General features: G+C 37.7%; 2 protein-coding genes across 6 annotated transcripts in view; one reads left to right on the top strand and one right to left on the bottom strand.

Annotated features, from left to right (window-relative positions):
* Window positions 1–6386, bottom strand: part of smpx (small muscle protein X-linked) — a 10810-nt gene extending 4424 nt beyond the window's left edge. Inside the window, exons 1-2 of one of the 5 annotated variants that reach the window (XM_082183358.1) lie at window positions 6337–6386; window positions 902–966 (exon numbers count right to left, since the gene is read on the bottom strand). In XM_082183358.1, coding sequence (XP_082039484.1) covers window positions 902–940 — 39 coding nt within the window. In that variant the 5' untranslated portion in view covers window positions 941–966; window positions 6337–6386. Of the gene's footprint in view, window positions 1–901; window positions 967–3995; window positions 4191–5458; window positions 5611–6336 lie in introns of those variants that run through there. The other 4 variants (XM_082183356.1, XM_082183359.1, XM_082183360.1 and 1 more) reach the window with 4 other exon arrangements.
* A 1787-nt stretch (window positions 6387–8173) lies between these two features.
* mbtps2 (membrane-bound transcription factor peptidase, site 2) lies at window positions 8174–16104 on the top strand. The gene is made up of 11 exons (XM_082183354.1): window positions 8174–8370; window positions 9123–9271; window positions 9810–9948; window positions 10076–10179; window positions 10739–10866; window positions 11015–11133; window positions 11209–11389; window positions 11985–12079; window positions 12427–12622; window positions 12727–12802; window positions 14623–16104. The coding sequence occupies exons 1-11, from the start codon at window positions 8296–8298 to the stop codon at window positions 14843–14845; spliced, it is 1485 nt and encodes a 494-aa protein (XP_082039480.1). The 5' UTR covers window positions 8174–8295; the 3' UTR covers window positions 14846–16104.
* The last annotated feature ends 5249 nt before the right edge of the window (window positions 16105–21353 follow it).

Below are 21353 nucleotides of genomic sequence, written 5' to 3'. Positions count from 1 at the left end.
ACTGTATATGTATGTGTGTGTGTGTGTGTGTGTTGTGTGTGTGTGTGTGTGTGTGTGTGTGTGTGTGTGTGTGTGTGTGTGTGTGTGTGTGTGTGTGTGTGTGTGTGTGTGTGTGTGTGTGTGTGTGTGTGTGTGTGTGTGTGTGTGTGTGTGTGTGTGTGTGTGTGTGTGTGTGTGTGTGAACACTTTGGATTTCTGCATAAATTGGTCATAACGTGATCTGATCGCATCAACTGTCACATCAATAGACAAACAGTCTGCTTAAATTACAAACAACACATTCTTACATATTTATTGAACACAAGAGAGCGTTTGATGGAGGTTTATGCTGCCTCCTAAGGATGTACGGTATAACTAGATATCACATAATTTTTTCATTGTTTTCACAGTGTGCTCCATAAAGACATGACGAGATATCTTTTTTGTTGTTTGTTTAAGCAGACTTTGTTGAAGATCATATCACATTTTTAACCACTTGTAATGTAAATTCACAGGGTTCGCATCCCATCAACTGTATCAAAAAGTGAAACGGCTGTAAGGACTTCAATTAAAGCGTGCAAGTCTATTTTTATATAAATTGTTTCTGTTTGGATAAGAAAGGTTTCCTACCAAGACAAAAAGCTGGACACACATCAACAACATGCAGTAATGCATTTCATTGACTTGTCAATGGCCTTGTGTGCACTGTAATGCATTGTACATTGAAATGTGTTTTTACAGTTATAACTCAGTGTTCAAAAGAAGGGACCGGCTTTTCAGATTAAAATCTGTTGGGTTGACATGTTTGAGTGTTTTTGAGCAAAGAAAAAGCTCCATTTTGTGCCACTAAAATCAACACAAAAGCTCACTAACTATTCTTAAATTATGTGCAAACAAAAAAACACACACACCATTTACTCACCTGCAGGGCTTTGACATTGGTCGACGGCTGTTTAGACATTCTGTGCAGTTGTGTCCGCGTTTCTGCTGTAAAAAAGACAGGAATAGACTGAATGCATTGATCAGGTAGATAGACTGGCCTGCTGTGGGTTTGAATACATGTATTTTGTCCGGGGAAAAGTAAAGCCCCCTGCGGCTCTCAGGTGCCCGTGGATAGTCTTTCAGTTGCTTAGTGACTCCTGCAGTGAGGAGCAGGTAGCAGCTCTTACCCCTGAATCATTTATGTTAACATGGAGAGAACAGGGCTGGGATAACACACACCTACACACACACGGTATACTGGATATGGAACATGAGGTGGAATATGTACTGATGTTGTAAATTAATATATGCATAACGCCATAGTTCAGCATGAATTTTGGATGGACATTTGAGGTGTATTGCTCAGTGGCTGCTCATTTGGTCCAGTTTTACAGACAAGGCTTAAGTCTTGTCCCGGACTAATGCAAGTTTGAGCTGTTTTAACTGAAAGCAACTTGCACTGACACACTTATCTTAAAATATGTCAGTGCAATTGTTTTGTCTCAAGATGCACACCAGTAATGTTTTTTTTTTTCTAAGGAATGTTTATAAAAGCTAGTAAAATGTCCTAATTTAACTAAGGCCTAATCCTGGCTTAATCTAAACCCTGTCTGTGAAACCGGGCCTTGGCGGATTTGAGCATAGTTTATGACAATGTTGAGAACTCTTTCAAAACATGAGGTTAGTACTGGCTTTTTCTGAAAAACATTTTTTTTTAAGCAAAAGTTTCAGTTGATCTCATTGCTGTCTGATCTTTCCTTTGTTTTCACAAAAAAAGCACCTGAAAATGTCAGGCTAAATTTTACTTTAAAAGGTTACTGCTAAATTTTCAACAAGAAAAAAAGAAAGAAAGAAAAAGATCTGTCCACCCCAACTTCAAAAGAATCAAGGGGCGTTGATGAAAAACCATAGGGGGGACATTATTCAGATTAGTGGTTAACAAATAGCCCATCAATGGATATTTATCATGTTTTTGGACAATATATTGATTCAGTCAGTTTCAGTATCAGCATTAACTGAACATTAAAGAATTGAAGATCAAAAATGCCTAACATCCTTAGGATGTAGAAAATAAAAAAATATTTTCATAAACAATGATGTGCATTATTATTATAATTCTATACTGATTAACATAATAGTGATGCAAGGCAATGAAAAGGCCTACAAATGGCCCACGGGGAACTCTCTAGAAATTTGAAGAGATTACATTTACATACTAGGCAACACAACCCGACACGGGAAACAAACACATTTCACCATCATTTCAAATGAAGGTTGAATCACTCTAATTTTGTGTTTCGGAAAGGAAGCTGTTCAGAAATATGTAAAATCATCCAGTGACCTAATGAACACAGCTGTAGGCAGATGAGCTTTGATTATGTGCTTGCGGGGAGCTTTCTGCCCATAATTTGCTCGGTTATTCTGCTGATGGAACGCCCCGCTGAAAACACCTGGCATATCTCCAGTGAACTATACAGCCATCATAATGCATTCGCAATATTATATCAAATCTTTCAACATCTCCCTCCTTCTCTAAGTTAACATGGATCGCAGCTACCAAATCATGTCGGTTGGGGCTCACAGAGAGGTTCACAACCTTAGCAACCGTGTTGTTTGCACATCAACAGCGGTGCATTTGGACTTTAAGTAGTCACTACTGCTAAGCGTTGAGCTAAATTTACCTTTTAAAGAGCAGCAAGCACTACGCCAGCTGTCGGACACTGCTCCAAAATACCCTCCTTAAAGGGATACCTCACCCAAAAATAAAAAACAAATCTGTCATCATTTACTCACCCTCATGTTGTTCCAAACCTGTATGAGTTTCATTTGTTCTGCTGAACACAAAAGAAGATATTTTGAAGAATATGGGTAACCAAGCAGTTGATGGGCATCACTGACTTCCATAGTAATTATTTGGGGCCCATCAACTGTTTGGTTGCCCATATTCTTCAAAATATCGTCTTTTGTGTTCAGCAGAAGAAAGAAATTCATACAGGTTTGGAACCACTTGAGGGGGAGTAAATGATCACAGATTTTCCATTTTTGGGTGAACTGTGTCTTTAAACTCCTCAGTGTTCAAAATAGCAAACAAAAATCAAATTAAAGATACTGTCAATATAAAAAAAAAAACATCTAATAACAGCATAAAACTTGGATCAAACCACCTTTAGAACAGAAGGTTCTACATTTTTATTTTTGGCATTTGGATCCTAGATCAATTTAACCTCCTACAAGATCACAAACCAGCCCACCAGATACTGGAATCTCACACTGAATAATGCATTTCCAAAAACTCCCACAATGCTTCACAGGCACAATTTATTTGCATTGCTGGAAACCTCCCAGAAGTTCTAGACCTTTCCAACCTGTCTGACAAAAATTCTCTCCATCTTGTATTTTTTTAAATCAAATGTGTATTTGACACTGCGGCACCTGAGGTCGATGTCCAACTCTTGTGTTGAGCTGTTTTTTAAACAAATTAATTTAATTTAACATTCGTAATAACACTGTTTATTATGTAAATCATCAAACGTCATCACAGTCCTATGCTTAGATGAGATGTCTACTGCAGGAAAACCACAAGATAGACAGAAAAAAAGTATAATTTACATGCATATCATCAAAGAATGCTAATGCTTGTAAAGGCAGTTACAGTTTACAGTTAAACCTGCCTGTTGTTCCATAGTGTGTTACATAGGCCGAATCCTGAGTCATTATCACAGACTTAATCATATTTCAGAAACAAGTCCCCACAAACAAAAAATATATGCATCCTTATGTAATTAGTAAGAAAAGTGAGAGTACTTTTAGAGAAAGATAGAAGAAATCTAGAAGTCCTCCAAAAGCTAGAAGTCCAATTTGTTTTGATTTAAACAAATGTTATTGGTCTCATTATATCATATCACTATATTGCATAATTTACCTAAAGTAAGCCCGTCCCCTACATTCATTGTGACCTTTAGCACCGTTATAGTTTCACACACATACACATGACCACACACATCTTCCCTCTGCCCTCAAAAAAAGTTGCATACCTGCTGCCGTAACAGTAAACCACTGTTCCCTGTTGTGAGACAGACAGGACAAATGCCGATCTATCTTTCTCTCTCTCTCTCTCTCTCTTCTGTCTCTCTTTTCAGACTAAAGCAGTCTTGACTTCTGTGGTCCACGGTTCTGGTTCTGTTCAACACCTCTGTCTCTCTTTCCCTCACTCCAGGCTGTAGAGGAGCAGGGGATTCCATTCATATCTGGGATTTGTTCACACTATAAATAGTAGTGTGATACACAGAGGGGACCTGCTTTCTGTCCACCCTGACTGTTCGCTTCAGACAGCCTAGTACACATGTATGTCCCATCAAAAGCCCCATTCACAGTCCTGTCACTACACACACAGTGTGGTCCTAAAGTCCGAGAACTGTGAGAATCTGGGATTTAAAATATATTTAAACATGGAAATAAAGTTTTGGGAAAGAATATTAATAAGAAATGTTATGCACTATTTCTGCCATCAAGTAGGCTCCATTAGTGATATTGGTCATGTGACTCCATCATACAAAGACAATCAGATGTTTTTACTTCCATTGAAACATAATTTGCTCATTGCATCTTTTTCAAATTATGCTGGATTTTTTTTTTTTTTAACCTAATTATTTAATATTATTAATAGAAATAATTAAACTTGCCAAGGATCAATAATGTATAAAGTTACATAAAATATAAAAAAATTACATCTTACATACATTGTATATATTTTGTGTGTGTGTGTGTGTGTGTGTGTGTGTGTCTGTGTGTGTATTGTGTATATATATATATATATATATATATACACATACATACATACATACATACATACATACAGTACACACACACAGACACACACACACACAAGTAAACAAATAAAATAAACTAGCCTAAAATAAATGACATAATATATCATATTAATATATTATTAATAACAATATTTTAAACATAAACTTAATGTTAATTATCCACCCATCTAATATTAAGTATATAACATTAATATTAATTTATATTGTTTATTTATATAATATATTCTTATTTATATTATTAACAAATACATTAATATGTATATAGCCTATGATAATATATATAAAAAATAAACAACATTGATAGTATATATCATATTATTTATTTTATATTAAATATATAAATAAATAAACTTGCCTAGTCATCTCAGGCTTTTCAAACCCCACTGTATACGCACACCAGAACACAGAATAAAAAATTGCCACTGCTTGTTACATTTGCATGTGTAATGTGTACTAGGGTATATTTAGGAGACTATAACCTAGATCAAAATGTCCTCGATATGCCTGAACATAAGAAAGAATGTACAACTTAAAGCTGCAGTACTATATAGTAGATAATGAAGATGGAAGAAAAAAGAGAGTTCAGAAAGAGTGAACGGTGATAGACGAGTACACCTTGGCTTTGCACGACACAGGACCCTGACATCATGACCCCACTGTGCCCTTACCTGATCAGCTGCCAGCGTGAGGTCCACACCTCCTCACTGCTTTCTGTTCTGATATGATGCCCAGTCAAAAGCCCTGCCTGTTCTCTGCGAGGTCCTCTTCTGTACTCTTCTACGCAGTCAGAGAATCACTGTGCGACAATACTTATTAAGATCATGACCTAATTTAGGCTCCAGCACGCAGAGCCCAGGGAGACGTCTGATTGGCCCGTGGTTTGACATGACGACCCATTCCCAGTGGTAGCAGCACTTCCAGTTTAGAGGAGTTTCAGATCTTAATCTAGGCTGATTTTAACCCACAACCGGACAGGTATAAACAAACGATGGAAGCCGCACATCATTTCCCTGGAAAATTTATTTTTCTTAAACTTAGTGCTAGCAACACCAAAGTCATGGGTTTGGGGGCAGCCTAATGGTTAAAGAGTCAGACTGGTAACCTGAAGATTGTGGGTTCAATTCCCAATACCTGCAGGAAATGACTCAAGGGCACTTGAGCAAGACACCTAACCCCCAATCGCTTCCCGGGCGCCACAACAAAAATGGCTGCCCACTGCTCCGAGTGTGTGTGTTCAAGGTTTGCAATGTGTGTGTTCACTACTCACTGCTCCTAACTTGGATGGGTTAAATGTAGAGGACAAATATCGACTATGGGTTACTTGGCCTTCATATGTCACTTTCACTTTGAGCGCACTGGTAAATTATACAGTATACTTTGCATGCACAAGTCGCATGAGATAAAAGCGTCTTCCAAATGCATAAATGCAAAATATTATTGCGGTAAATGTGTATACTGTACTAAACTAAACATTTGCAAGGGTAAATATCAAACCACAAACATAAAACGGAGAAAATAAGAATATAAAAACATCTTCTGCCCTTACCTGGTGCCACTCAGACTTGGCGTGTGATCCTGCTCACCCAGTTCCTTCAATGCTGAGCTACTGGAGCCACAGCTGATGGGAAAGGTGTCCTCTACAGACAGCAGAGCTATGCAAATCGTTACCTGAATTCTCCTCCCTACACCTGGCATCACAGACTTCCTGCTAATCCTGCCAGTCAGTATACCGTAGGTCAAACATAATAAAATAATTATCAATATGGTTAAACGGACAATCATTTCTTGAGCCTATTGGAATCTTTTTTAATGTGCATGTAACAATGCAAAGATCCCACTTGAAAGTAGTTAAATGCATGGTTGAACAATACAAATATTGTTGAAGTTCATTAACAGGTCATTAAAGTCGAGTGTCATATTATAATTAGCAGCACGAGACTGTCCTTTCAGTGTCTGTTGTCTATTTTGCATTAATCCGTCCTTGTGGGCACATGGCATTATGAAGCCAGCGGCCTCCTCTCTAATGTAAGCATAAAAGGCTGCCATAATTGCTGTCTATCTAGAACACCATCTCAGATAATAAATAATTTCATAAAACCTTTAGGAGCCTGAGGGGCAGACAAGATCACTCCCACTCAGAAAGGCTTGGTTCCCGGATGGAAAAGTTTGCAGGGACTTCAACACTTTTGGACCTCTCATTTGAACCCATGTGCTTTACATTCAAAGCCGCTGCAGTTTTTCATTACACTATAGCCTACAATAACAGTGACTTTTAGAGAAAAATTTACCATCTCGTTTGTTGACTGGCATAATTTGCTTATAGGTCAACAGTAATGCCTGATACATCTTTATTAAATTGCACATTTAAAGGCAGGTCTTGTGAGTACAACACACACACACACACACACACACACACACACACACACACACACAAACAGAGGCCAAATTAGAAAAGTGAAAAGCATGTTTGTTCAGCTGGAAACTAAAGTGCAATTCACAGATATGTCTGTGGTGCAAATGAGATGTGATCTCATGCTTCAGCAAATGCAAATAAAAAAGCACATGTTTTTAGCTGCATGAAGTAGCGATTCCTGATCCCTAAACGAGTCGGTTTTTGTGTTGGATCTTTCGTGTTGGATCTTTCAAATGAATTAGTTGAAGCAGTTCTCAAAATTCTTGCTTTCCTTTTTGGGGCTAGTCTATTACCTGACTGGTCCCATATAAAGCCCACCCTAAACATACTGGAGGCTGGGGAGTCAGAATACATCCACGAATAGGACTAAACATTTGTTCAATAATGGGACCAAATCATATCGACTCTCAATGCATCAAACTCATCTACGCATTAATTGAACCAAGAACCGACATGTTCAATTGGTAGCCTAATGTTGAGAACCTATGAGAGTGCTACTTGCATTTGCAATTTGAAGTTATGAAATTTTGACTGAAGAAAGGATAAAGTTACGTTTACGAAAATTAGACTGATGTACAACTTAAGTAGCCTGTACTTTGGGCTTAATAGTCGAACAAATAAAATCATACTGGAAATGCGTTTAGGCAGATTTATCAACACACTCGGATTTTAGTATATATATTTTTTACGTAGCTAAATGTAGGCTACATTAACATTGTTATTAGACCTATTTAAATGACTTTGTTTTATGACCTGAATCACAAAAAATACAATAGGATCCTTATTGATGAAACCTAAAAACGCGATTAGGTAAAAGCATCACTGAATCATTTTAAACAGTCTGTTCGAAAGAACCGATTCTTTCGAAATTCCCACCGCGCTCGATTGCTCTGTGACTATGAGCCACTTATATGCTCTGACAAAAGTAAACAGTCTGACTCGATTAGTAATCCTGCGTAATGCACGCAAACGCGGAAGCGACGTGTTCCACTGGTGTTTTGTTCTCCGTGCATGTGGGCTTGACAGTCGGAATTTTACGATCGGTTGTCTCTGGAATTGGACGTTCTTGAGACGCATGCAGCCCGGTGTGCCATGATTCCCATAGCGGTGGTGGTGTGTGTGATGGGCGGGTGGTGTACCGTGTATCTGGCGGACACGCTGCTGCGGGTAGGCGGATCTCACCACTCACTCACTCTTTAACTTGAGCTAACGAAAGAGAGTAAATTCCCCATCCCCTGCTTAAACAATCGGATCGATCATAATTGATCCTTTGTAATGCGAATGCGATTAATTTGTCAAGAACATTAGATTATAAGAGCGACTTCTTTACCAATGTAAAGAAGTACAATGGTATTTTGGTATGTAATGGCAGTAATACCAAGTAAAGGATTATTGCAATATTTATGTAATGTTTCCATTGTATTTACGTACACCTACAAAAAAAAAAGGTTAAACATTTTGGACATTGTACCACGATACTGGCATGTTTTGATATGTGCCATGTTTTTCAGGCATTGGATTGGACTGTGTCCGTGGTACTACCATGGTTTACCTTGAAGTAGCATATAAAATACCAGTATAATTTTAGTTACATTGTATATCTCAAAGTACCATTGTATCATCATCTGATTTATTCCTTTAACACAGCATAACTGTACCTAGTTTTCTTAAGGATACATAAAAGTAGTTACTCTCACTAATGCAATATTTTAAGTATAAAATGGCAGACATAACTTTGTATGTTTTAAATGAGATCTCATATTATTGTACAGTAGCAACAATAAATGTAGCATCTACTGTATTAATTTTGGCATAAACTATTGTAGTAGCCTACCTTTTTAAAATCTGTATAAGGGTGATGATTATAAAACCCTATCCCATCCTAAGTAACCATCTTTTTTTCTCTGTTTCACCTTCAGTCGTCCAGTTCAGTGAAGACCCGCTATGAATCGTGGTTATCCTCCAACGGATTCACTCTCTCCCCCTTCCATATCAAATGGCACACAAGCATCTTCAACCGTCTGTTTGCCAGATGTGCTCATCTCAACCCTCGCTTTCTGTACATCTGGTATGAGTTTTGGCATTACTGTCCTCAAATCAGTTATTGTGCATGTTTAGATGACAGTGATGCTTATCCTGAGCTCTTTAACCTTTATTGCTGTATTAAACAAAGCTGTCAGTATTTTGTTTCTTTGATTTTGAATGGAAGAAACGTGGATCATGTCATTTACATTTTCTGATCTAATAACATCATATGTACTATAAGACATCTTGCCCTGTTTTGGTTTCCAATGGTGTGGCTGTTGACGCATTTAATCCACTTTGATGATATTTATTTAAATTTTTTGAGGACTTACAGCTTAAGTTATTAAAAAAATCTTAAGCTGCTTATGATGAGAGCAGTGGTTACAGCAAGGCATTATGGGTACCCCACACACACACACACACACCAATATACACAATCACTCTCCTGTTGTTGCTCTATCATCATAGAGCATCATATCTATCATCATCTTATTTAGAATCTTATTTCAACTTGTGTATATATATATATATATATATATATATATATATATATGTATGTATGTATTGCACATCTGTTTCAGGTTCAGTGCTGGTATGGTGTTTGGGGTTCTGGCGATGTTTGGATCTGTGGTTCTCCTGAGCCAAACGTTGCTGCAGACTTTGAGTCAGATGTTGGCAGAGACGCCGGAGGGGTCCCACGAACAGATCTTGCAAGTGGTGGTGAGTGCAGAAGAGGTCTTTAGGAATTAGAATGAGATGTTGGTGCATTTCTTTGAGCAGTGATGACATTGTGAACCGTCTGTGCTCGGCCTCATCATTCCGATCATGTCTTTTGTTGTATTATCAGGTGCCTGGTGTGAACCTTCCTGTCAGTCAACTGGCCTATTTTTTCATCGCTATCTTGGTCAGTGGAGTCATACATGAGTTTGGCCATGGGGTGGCAGCACTGAGGTAAACAGATCCTCTTAAAGGTGCAGCATCGAACATTTTAACACTTACGTATCCCACATTTAGCCAGGATAAGATAAGGAATTTAAACGTAAGAATTTTTTTAACTTTATGCAATTTTGTGTATTACACAGCAGCTTTAAGATGAAAAGGTGCCCTAATGGAGCAAAAATAAGCAAGAATGAATCTTTTATTTTTGCATAAATGCAAATATTTTGTTTCCTTTTAGAAAAGTCACTAATGTTAAGTCTATTGGTTGTTTAAAGGGTTTCAATTTCTAGGAAGATTACTTGCGCATTATACTTAGTTTGCATGCACATTTGTGAAAGAAAAGAGAGTGAGTCACTGTAAAGGATTGTCAGACGTTTTGGGTCTCAAACTCAAATCTCACCCCATTTGACTATTAAATTTCTTAGAAGATTTTGTGTAATTTAAGCAAAGTGTGAGTTTCTGGACTTGTGCCATTATAATGCTGGTTATACCTGAAAAACTATATTTTTTTAAATGGTGTGTTCTGTTGGAAAGAAGCTTGTTTTAGTTTCTTTCTGCATGTTCTTCTCAGGGAGCAGGTGAGGTTGAATGGTTTTGGCATGTTCATGTTTGTGGTTTATCCTGGAGCGTTTGTGGACCTCTTCACCACACACCTGAACCTCATTTCTCCAGTCCAGCAGCTCAGAATATTCTGCGCCGGTGAGACTTTTTAAACCAGGCACAATTACATTTTGCGAGCACAATGCCACAAACCTTGCATATGCAATTCATAAAACTTAGTTTTTTGTTCTTATTCCTCTAGCAACCTTTATAAAAGTATAACATTTCCCACTTTGTCTTTGTGTAGGTGTGTGGCACAACTTCATGCTGTGTGTTGTGGCCCTCAGCTTCCTGTTCCTGCTGCCCATCTTGCTGTTCCCCTTGTATTACACTGGAGCAGGGGCGCTAGTCACTGAGGTGGTGGAGGTCAGCTCACCTTTCATCTTTAAGTTTTATGTTTCGGCTGTGTCCTTAGCGTCTGAGATGAGTTTTTTTGTACAGGGTTCCCCATCCAGTGGACCCCGTGGGCTGTTTCTAGGAGATCTGGTTACCCAGCTGGAGGACTGCACTGTTTTGGGAGTGCAGGACTGGCACAACTGCATTCCGCATCTATCCCATAATCCTCAGACCGGCTACTGTGTTCACACTGCCAAACTGCAGCACAGCTGGATGGCAGGAAGAGGTACTGACCTGCCATATACCCTACCGTTCAAAGGTTTGGGGTCTGATTTTTATTTTAAAAAAATTAAAGAAATGAATGCTTTTATTCTGCAAATATGTATTAAATTGATCAAACATTGGCATAAAGACATTTATAATGCTGTTCATTTGAGCCTTCTGTTTATCAATGAATTCTGTAAAAAATGCATCATGATTTCCACAAACATATTAAGCTGCACAACTGTTTTCAACATTGGTAATCAGCATAATAAAATTGGATCATGTGACGCTGAAGACTGGAGTAATGATGCTGAAAATTCAGCTTTGTATCACAGGGATAAATTACATTTTAAAACATACTCAAATAGAACAAAGTTATTTTGAATTGGAATAATGTTTCATAATATTTCTGTTTTACTTAATTTTAATTATTTAAAATCTTTAAATGCACAAGAGATTTCTTTCGAAAACATAAAATTCTTACTGACCCCAAACTTTTTAAATGGTGGTGTAAATAAAGATTTGCTGTTAAAGTTAATATTACTTTTATTATAATATTATATTTTACTTAATATTACAAATATTTGTTAGCTCATTCAGATTTTTCTTCCACTCAGCATTCAAACGCCTCGATGGCACTATGGAGTGCTGTGGGAACAACAGCCTGACAGACCTCTGCTTCTCTTACAGTAATAACGTGGAGAGCAAATTGGTAAGATGGACACTCCTAGTTAGTATTTGGTTATTTTATTCAAATTAGAACTGTTATAAAACTTATTATATTAATAGCAGTAATAAACTATATTGCAGTGTCATATAATGGCACCTCATTGCTAAACACAGGGAATGACTAGTAAAACTGAATATGAATGTTCCTGCTGTTGGCTAACAAGGCTTTGCATGGCTATAATATCTGAAAATGAAAACGATCTATTTTTGCATTATTGACATTCGCCCTTACGCTTTATATCTCATAAGAGGAAGGGGGAAAAACAATTCTTGCCATCTCAGTCTTGGTATTTTTGACACTTTAAACTATTGCTGTTTTTCTCCTGCTAGTTCGCCTGCCTGCCGGTCAGAAAAACCATTGAAGCGAGTCGTACATGTCGTACCAACACAGACTGTCAAACGGACTTCATCCCAAGCTTGTGTTTAATCCCATCTCTGGAGAACCAGACCAGACTGATCCGAGTCAAACACCCTCCACAAACAGACATGCTGTTTGTTGGCTACCCTTCACACCTACAGTACTCGGGTCAGACATATTCTATTCTATTCTATTCTATTCTATTCTATTCTATTCTATTCAGTATATGCAAAAGTTCCTGGATATAATCGTGATCATTTCTTTATTTTTAGTGAGTCTCACCAACTTTGTTCCTCGTTTGGGCTTTCTTCATCCAGATCTGCCTGTCATGCTGGAGACTTTCTGCAAGTATCCTTTTCACACAGTCAGCATTTACATCACTCTTAAAGACTTCACCCTTCATCCAGTTTGTTTAGTCTATAAATCACAGTTGTGGTTCCTGGTTCATTTTGTAATCTGTAGGGGTGCAACGGGTCTCAGTTGATCTGTATGGACCAGCTGCTCGGCACGCATGTGATTCGCAGATTAACTGCTAATTTTAACCATCATAGAGTGGAAGGTTATAATTTGGATGTGTTTTGTCTTGGCAATTTACAAATTCAAACAATTTCAAACGTGGACGAAGAGGCGAAAATCGGGATTAATGCGTTATCTTTGCGCACAGCTTCACACACTTGAAATACGCAGAGAGAGGGAGAGGTTTCAGATAACGCTCGGAACAACGATTCGATTCCTCTTTCGCGTTTCCTTGCCCTTGAATGGACACGTACACACAAAATTATGTCTAAATACCCGTCTCGGCAAGTTTTCTCTCGGTTACGTCATAAGTGAACAGTTGAGAAAGAAACCGGATGTTTGTCAGCTTTTTCGGTCCGTGCATTCGGTTTTAAAGTGACTGCAGAAACCTAATATCCCTACAGTTGTCATTAATGTTAATAAAACAACAAAATACAGCTTTAACAAAGATGGAAATATATTTAATTTCTACATTGAACAAATACAAATTATTTTACATTTAGGCTTAAAGGAGCTGTATGTAGTTTTCAGCGGCCTCTAGCGGTGATGATTCAGATTGCAACCAATAAGTTTACAAGCGCGTGCTCTTGCGCGGCGTGCGTGCTCGAATTTTTGAGCGAGCACTGTCTGTGGGTACCGGCCAGACTGAGACGCAACACACCGGAGAAAGCATCCCACAACATGCTGGAAACTCAGGTAAACTCCCACTGCAACGTCACAATAATAGGCTACTTGTATCAGCTTGACGTTGAACTAATGCTCCATGCTCGTACCATGATAAGTATGGAACCCTAGCAACTGTGCCGAATTTTACCACTGCAAGCACTACGTCACATTTTCTTAAGGAAATGTACATTCTAGGTTTGTAGATAAGGTTTCTCCATGATTCAAATGCCCTGCCGATGTTGATCCGTGTTTTTTCACCCGAAGTTCATCCGATTCACGTCTGGCCTTTAATACGAGCTTGAAACGAGCTTGAAACGAGCTGAAAACACTTTTTTTATTTTTTTATTATCAATATGTGGAGTTTGTGTTGGAGTCTGTATTGTGCTGGGAGCAGGTCCTTTCTTAGTGTTATCAGACATGTCATAAGTTGCATAATTCATAAGTCCATGTCATAAGTTGCAGTGTCGTCGCTGTTGAGTGCAAAGTCAGTAGGCTTGACGAGGCGAGAGGCTCGGGGGCGACCATGCAGGTGACGTCACTGTATTTCGCGGTAAATCCGACCCGGCACCTTCACATAAAAATAAGAATACTTGCTTTCAGAGGTAATAGCAAAACCCGCAAAGTGGATCATTTTAATGTGAGATTACAACCCCTTCACACACAGGCAATAAAAAAAGGATTCGTTTTAGTAGAAAAAATACATACAGCACCTTTAATTATTAATTTCTGTACCTGAACACTACTGTTAGACTTTAACTTTATTTAGTATTCATCTCTGCTTGTAATTTTTGTATTTGTTCTTATTTTATTACTGACTGTTCACTTGTTTCTAATAATGTTTGAATTTTATCAGTTAGGCTAGTAGGTATCGAAGAACTTAAATGGCGTGAAGGTCCGTTGCACCACTAGTAATCTGAGATAAATAACTCTGTAATGACTGACTCATTTATAAATGTATGTATAGCCTTAACTTCTTGTGTGTTGAGATACCTGGTGTCATTGTCTGGGGCTCTGGCGGTGGTAAACGCCGTTCCTTGCTTTGCTCTGGACGGCCAGTGGATGCTCACAGCATTCCTAGAAGCTACGTTGAGCTCTGTGATCCCAGAGAGGAACAACCGAGAGCTGATTGGCTTTTTTTTCCTGCTGGGGGGCAGTGCCCTTCTAGCGGCCAATGTAGCGCTGGGCCTGTGGATGGTCACTGCACGGTAACATTTAGCCATCTCCTCCAGTCAAACTGTTTGGGGGAAATGCTTACTGAAGACCCTTCTTGAACTCATGGAGGAAACGACTGGGTGGTTTTACCTTTGCTGGTACTTGTCAGGTTTTCCCACCCCGAGAGTGCAACCAGAGGGGCAAGAGTGCTGCTGTACCCGAGAAAACTCTTAATCGATAGGTTTGAATTGCTCCGATAGAAACAAGCAGTAAAAATCATCTTGAAGCTCCATGCTTTTACACTGTGACTTAAGGACAGTGCCGATAGTGCCCTCTTTGATAAATACTGTGCATTATCACACCTTGACATATAAGTGTGTCTACTATATCACGTAAACCCACAAATGGCACTATATCAGCAAATACATGGAGGATTTTGTGGGCCTTACTTGCCTGTTTTGCCTCTCTGTCTTCCTGAAGTAAGGTGAATTCAGGTTGATTAGGACACTTATTTAGGTCCCAATCAACCTGAATTCACCCTATATAGACACACAAAGTATGTGTAGTTTTACGTTGTACCCGCACTGTCAACCCAAACATGCATAAATAAAGCCAAATAAAAGACTTTGACCCAATAAGGAAATTTGGGAAGAAGGAAAAAACATAAGGTAATGAAATTAGTGTATTCAGCAATTTTACAGACACATAAGTAACCTAAAATAAGTAGTGACACGATTACAATAGTATCAGTAACTGAAAACATTGCTATTGCGTGATGCTTCATCCACACCACTAGGTTTCAGTATAGAGTACAAAATGGTTGCCATTAGCTAGCTAGCATAGCATAGCATCAAGAATCTAAATTGAAATGCATACAGGGTGAGAAAAATATACATTTGTAAATATAATGACTAGACACAGCATGAAACTGCACAAATAAACATACTACTGCAGTATTATTGAACTTGAAAGAGTAGCTTTAGTTGCTTAGTCAGCGATTGAATGGCTAATGGTTTATTTTAAGCAAAGTTATAAGCTCTGCCACAGCTGTGAACTGTGAAAATGTTCTCTTATACACATGACAAGGGAAACCTATTGCTAAACATGCTCTAATGTGCATGGGAAGCGTTCATATTGTATATGATCTGTATACTGTGAATATTTTCCCCAACAACAATTAGCCAGACTGCACTAAACTTGTTTTACTTGTTTTTAATGTACTTTCTGCTTGTTTTCTTTTATATATTTTTTAATTTGTTGTCTTTGTTCACCTTCATGACCCATTGTACATGCGTTTATAAAATTAATTTACATGATCCTTCCTGTGTCATTGACTTATTTGTTTACAAAGAGGTCAGTGCGGCTCTGAACATATTTGGTAAGTCTGATGAACCTTCTTCCCGTCTGAAACCCTGCCTGAAAACACATGGCAGTTAATAATGAGAATGTTATACTTTTAAACAGAAGGATAATTATTCAAAGGAAAATTCATCCATGAAAAATTAAAATGGAAGCTTTATAGGACTGGATAAATTATTGCAGAATATTTTCTGCCAGTAGATGCCAGTATTATCCCATCTGATGTTGAATGTTGTAATTTTGACTAAGAAAATAGTTATTTTGTGGCCGTGGAACTGTGATGTCTGGGTGCATCTGATGTCAGGAAAGGTGTCACACAGAGAAGAGTTGGTTGATTGACACTGCTACTTCGGTGTGTGTGTGTGTGTGTGTCTGTGTGTTTTCATTCTCAAGGACATCAGTATGTGGATTCCTCTCAAAGTTGGTGGCTGTCAGTCAGCTAATGGCTACAGCATGTCTCTTTTCCCTTGCTGCAAGGCTCTATGGGAAAACGATAGCAATTATGTGGTCAGTTTGACAGCATTTATCATCACAAGTGTATTTGAACTTACATAACTGTGAGTTGTTGTTTTTTCCATGCTTCACTTTTCACATTGCTCATAGTTTATGGCCCATTTTATCCTAAGTATCTAATTCTATGGGAATCTTGGCCTTTTCATCGTTTTTGGACAACCTTCATGATCTGCTTAATGTCAGAAATGTATTAACTATCTATTATTTGTTATGACATGGAAATGGTCAATTAGTGGCTTGAGGAATGTTCTGTTAAATGATGACAGTCTAATATTAAAAGCACTCTTTGAGAAAGGGACAGAAGTTCATTGGTCAAGCTGCAGTTTTCCCTAAAGTCCTTTATGCACAAGCATTCAGTATTTCTGACTTCAGTTCGTATCTGAATCACATGGCATCCGATCATTGGTCAGTTCTGCTTCTGAAGATTGACATGAACCTTGCCGTCTCATGACTTCATGCCTCTAAGACATAACTTTGTTAAGTGTTTCCTGATGGAGGTGTCGAGCACATCCGTCCATCAGTTTATCCAAGGTTTTCCTGTGAGGGTTGCATCTTTTAGCTTTGTACTGCTATAATTAGCTTTCATTGTGCATGTTTCTGAGTTTTTTTTAGGGTTTTCTCCAAAGAAGGGTGTGTTGACGCTAAATTTGGGATGTGCCCCATGGGAAGGCGGAGGACTGTATGTCTGCACTATTTCAGAGTGAAAAATAATTACACATGGATGTGGTTGTGCGTAGGGAGACCAGACTCCTCCCCTCTTACCGTCACCCAGAAAGCCTTGGGGCTGTTTATATGTGTGTCTGTTCTTAGTTTAGGGGGATGAACTATGCTGGCTTTATATATGTGACCCTGGACCACAAAACCAGTCACAACACAAGGGTAAATTTTTTTTAAATTGAGATTTATACATCAATGGAATGCTTATTTATTCAGCTTTCAGATGATGTATGGTTTGTTAGGATAGGACTTTGTTGAGACGCAACTATTTGAAAATCTGGAATCTGAGGGTGCAAAAAAATCTAAATATTGAGAAAATCACCTTTAAAGTTGTCAATTTATGTCCGCGATTGTGCTGCATTCACTCACAAAAATATTTTTGTATATATTTACGGTAGGAAATTTACAAAATATCTTCATGGAACATGATCTTTACTTACTAAACTAATGATTTTTGGCATAAAAGAAAAATCTATAATTTTGACCCATACAGTGTATTGTTGGCTAGGTTTTGACTGGTTGACTGGTTTTGTGGTCCAGGGTCACATTATATATATATATATATATATATGTATATATATGTATGTGTGTGTATATATTATATATTATATACATATACATACATACATACATACATACAAGCAATTTTGAGCGTGGCATGGTTGTTGGTGCCAGACGGGCCGGTCTGAGTATTTCACAATCTGCTCAGTTACTGGGATTTTCACGCACAACCATTTCTAGGGTTTACAAAGAATGGTGTGAAAAGGGAAAAACATCCAGTATGCGGCAGTCCTGTGGGCGAAAATGCCTTGTTGATGCTAGAGGTCAGAGGAGAATGGGCCGACTGATTCAAGCTGATAGAAGAGCAACTTTGACTGAAATAACCACTCGTTACAACCATTATATACATATACATACATATACATACTGCCCTACAAAGCAAAAAGGCAGTAACTGCATTTTTGGTCAAAAATGAGTTATTATCATTTTCATGACATTCAAGGCATCCTTTGTTATGTGACAAAACATCTTATCTCAAATGTGTGTCGTTTTGGAGAAAAATGGTAATAGTTTTTGGAGAATCTGTAGTTACTGCCTTTTTCCTTGGTATGGTGCCACGGTTTTGGTAAGTAATACAAAGCAAATTTACAAAGCAAGAATACAGTAACTGCAAAATAGGGGTAAAATATCAAATTAAATATGAGGATTGATATGTACAAAGAGTAAGCTAATATAAAGTAACAAAACAGCCACATGTCCAATAATCTACCTACAACTACTTAGGCTGGATGACAGAATAACTTTAAAGTCATTTTTCTCAGTTCTGCACTCTGCGTAGTTACTGCCTTTTTGCTTTGTAGGGCAGCATACATATATAGTTTACGGTCTGGCACCAACAACCATGCCACGCTCAAAATTGCTTAAATCACCTTTCTTTCCCATTCTGACATTCAGTTTGGAGTTCGGGAGATTGTCTTGACCAGGACCACACCCCTAAATGCATTGAAGCAACTGCCATGTGATTGGTTGATTAGATAATTGCATTAATGAGAAATTGAACAGGTGTTCCTAATAAATCCTTTAGGTGAGTGTATGTATATGTATATGTATATATATATATATATATATATAGGATGAAAGTACAATTATTCAGATCTCATTCTCCGGACACTGTTCTGTGTGTGTCCTTTCAACACATTATAAAAGATCCTTGCGTCTTTTAGTATGACAATCATTGTCTTTGTCTTTTCTCTGTCTCAGGACAGTATCAGTGTGTACATTCTGTAAGATAATAGGTCTGTTACAGATACATGATGTGCATGTTTGTTGGTTTTTGAGAGCGGGAGAGATTGTTCTCAGCTTATGTACTTATGTTAAATTGGAAATCTTTCTATTAGTCAAAAACAGATGAGAAGTGTTGACATACTGTGAATGTCCCTACAGGTGCTTGTGTAATAGAAGCGTGTCTATTCCAGGTAACGTGTCTGTCCCACAAACACAACATTCATTAAACATATCATTAAGAGCTATTTTAGTGAATGTAGAAGCCACTTATAGGTAATGAGCCTTGTTTTTCTTGTGGGCATGTGGTTAGCTGAGGCACCAACAATCTCATGTTGTCACATCTGCTCTTTTCTTTTGTAGAGCGAAGGCAGCTGCGTGATGGATAGGAGTGCTTGATTCTGCCATAATACTCTAAATTGAAGGTTTGGCCTGATAAGCTTGGCTTCATATGCTGAGTTTGGGAAGCAGAAACCACACATATCTGCAGTGTATGACCAGTTTAGACAAAAGACAATGCCAATGTTCTATGAATATTTCTGCAGGTATTTACAAACTGTAAGTTTACAGTGATGAGGATGATATTTTAGCGATTATATCCATTACAAAATGTACCATGTTAACAATAGTTTCCACCAAAATACCTGTTATACTAAAATACTACAGTAATAATGTTACTACACCTATTGTTACTGATATTACTTGTAATAAAATTATAACTTTAGGCACTACTGTCAGCATTAAGTTATTACCTTTTGGTTTTATAGTAATTTTAATAAAAAAAAAAAAAAATATATATATATAATAAATAATGAGTCAAATAAATGCAGCCTTTGTGAGCATAAGTAATCTAAGTATAATTATATAATGTATAACATAATTTTTTTATTTTTATTGAGTGATGATTTGGTGAAAATATAATAATACAATACAATATGATAGATAGATACTTACACTAACGTTAGTACAATACATTTATTAAATCTACTTTATTTTGATCAATTATGATTATAATGGTGTATTTTTGTAAGGGATGTCTTTAATTAGATTGTCAGCCTTTATTAAATGCATTTTAATGTGAATAAGCTTGTATTTTTTTAAGTCATTGTATTCAGTCAGTGCTTTGTATGAATTGAGGAGGTGTGTGTGTGTGTGTGTGTGTGTGTGTGTGTGTGTGTGTGTGTGTGTGTGTGTGTGTGCGTGTGCGTGCGGGTAGATGATAGAATATACAGTTTGTACAGTATAAAAATCTCTAGGGAATGTCGCCATAAAACATTGTAAACATGCGTGTGAGCCTCAGCCTGTGCGTATCTCAGTGTAATGACACACTGTCAGTCTGTTTCTCTGCATACTGTAAACAGAGCAGTCGATGCATGAGGTTTCGCCCAGGGTTGTGTCGTCAGTCCTCCCCCCATATCTCCCCCTCTCATTGGTTCACTCCTTTTTCTCATTCAATCCCCACGTTCTATATCTCTAGCGCCTGTGTTTAAACTAATGTTTATGTGCCGGTTTCATCTGACCCTCCCTCTCTGTAGTTGGTCTTCCTGACCACAGCCTCCTGTTCACTAACAACATAATGAGACACGAAACGCTCCCCCCTGGAAAAATGATGTCTGTAAAAAGAAGCTTTCGCCTCCTCACTAACCACAATTGCTTTGTGTATAAATATAAGTATTTGAAAGGCAAGGCGCCGTTCTTTGTAAAACTGCTCGGGAATGCATTTATTGTGGGAAGTGCTATACATTTGAATTGAATTTAAATTTTATATTATGAAAAATAAATATAGTATATAGTATAGTAAATTCTGTAAAAACAGGGTGTGGTGAGGCCCTCTCTCAATTCCAAAGAATCCTTGCTGTTTCACAGCTGTCATTCGTCATCATCATTATAGCATTATTCACACCAGAATAAATAAATATCTAACTCTATGTGTGATTTAGTAATGCAGAATGACTAATCTAAAGAAATCTGATCTGCCTTACACAAAACTGAAACTTCTGTCATTATCTGCTCACTCCCATGGCATTGTAAAACATGATACATTGTTACTTTTTTGGTGGAACTTAAAAGAGGGATTTTTGAAGACTCTTCAGACCAAAATTTAGGGGGTCAGTATATATTTTTAAAATATTTTTGAAAGAAGTCTTTTATATGCTCATCAAGGCTGCATTTATCGGATCAAAAATACAGCAAA

The sequence above is a fragment of the Leuciscus leuciscus genome, assembly GCF_965113295.1.
Source record: "Leuciscus leuciscus genome assembly, chromosome: 11".
Lineage (NCBI taxonomy): Eukaryota > Metazoa > Chordata > Actinopteri > Cypriniformes > Leuciscidae > Leuciscus > Leuciscus leuciscus.
Note: the sequence above shows the minus strand (reverse complement) of the source record. Positions and strands in the feature narration are given on the sequence as shown.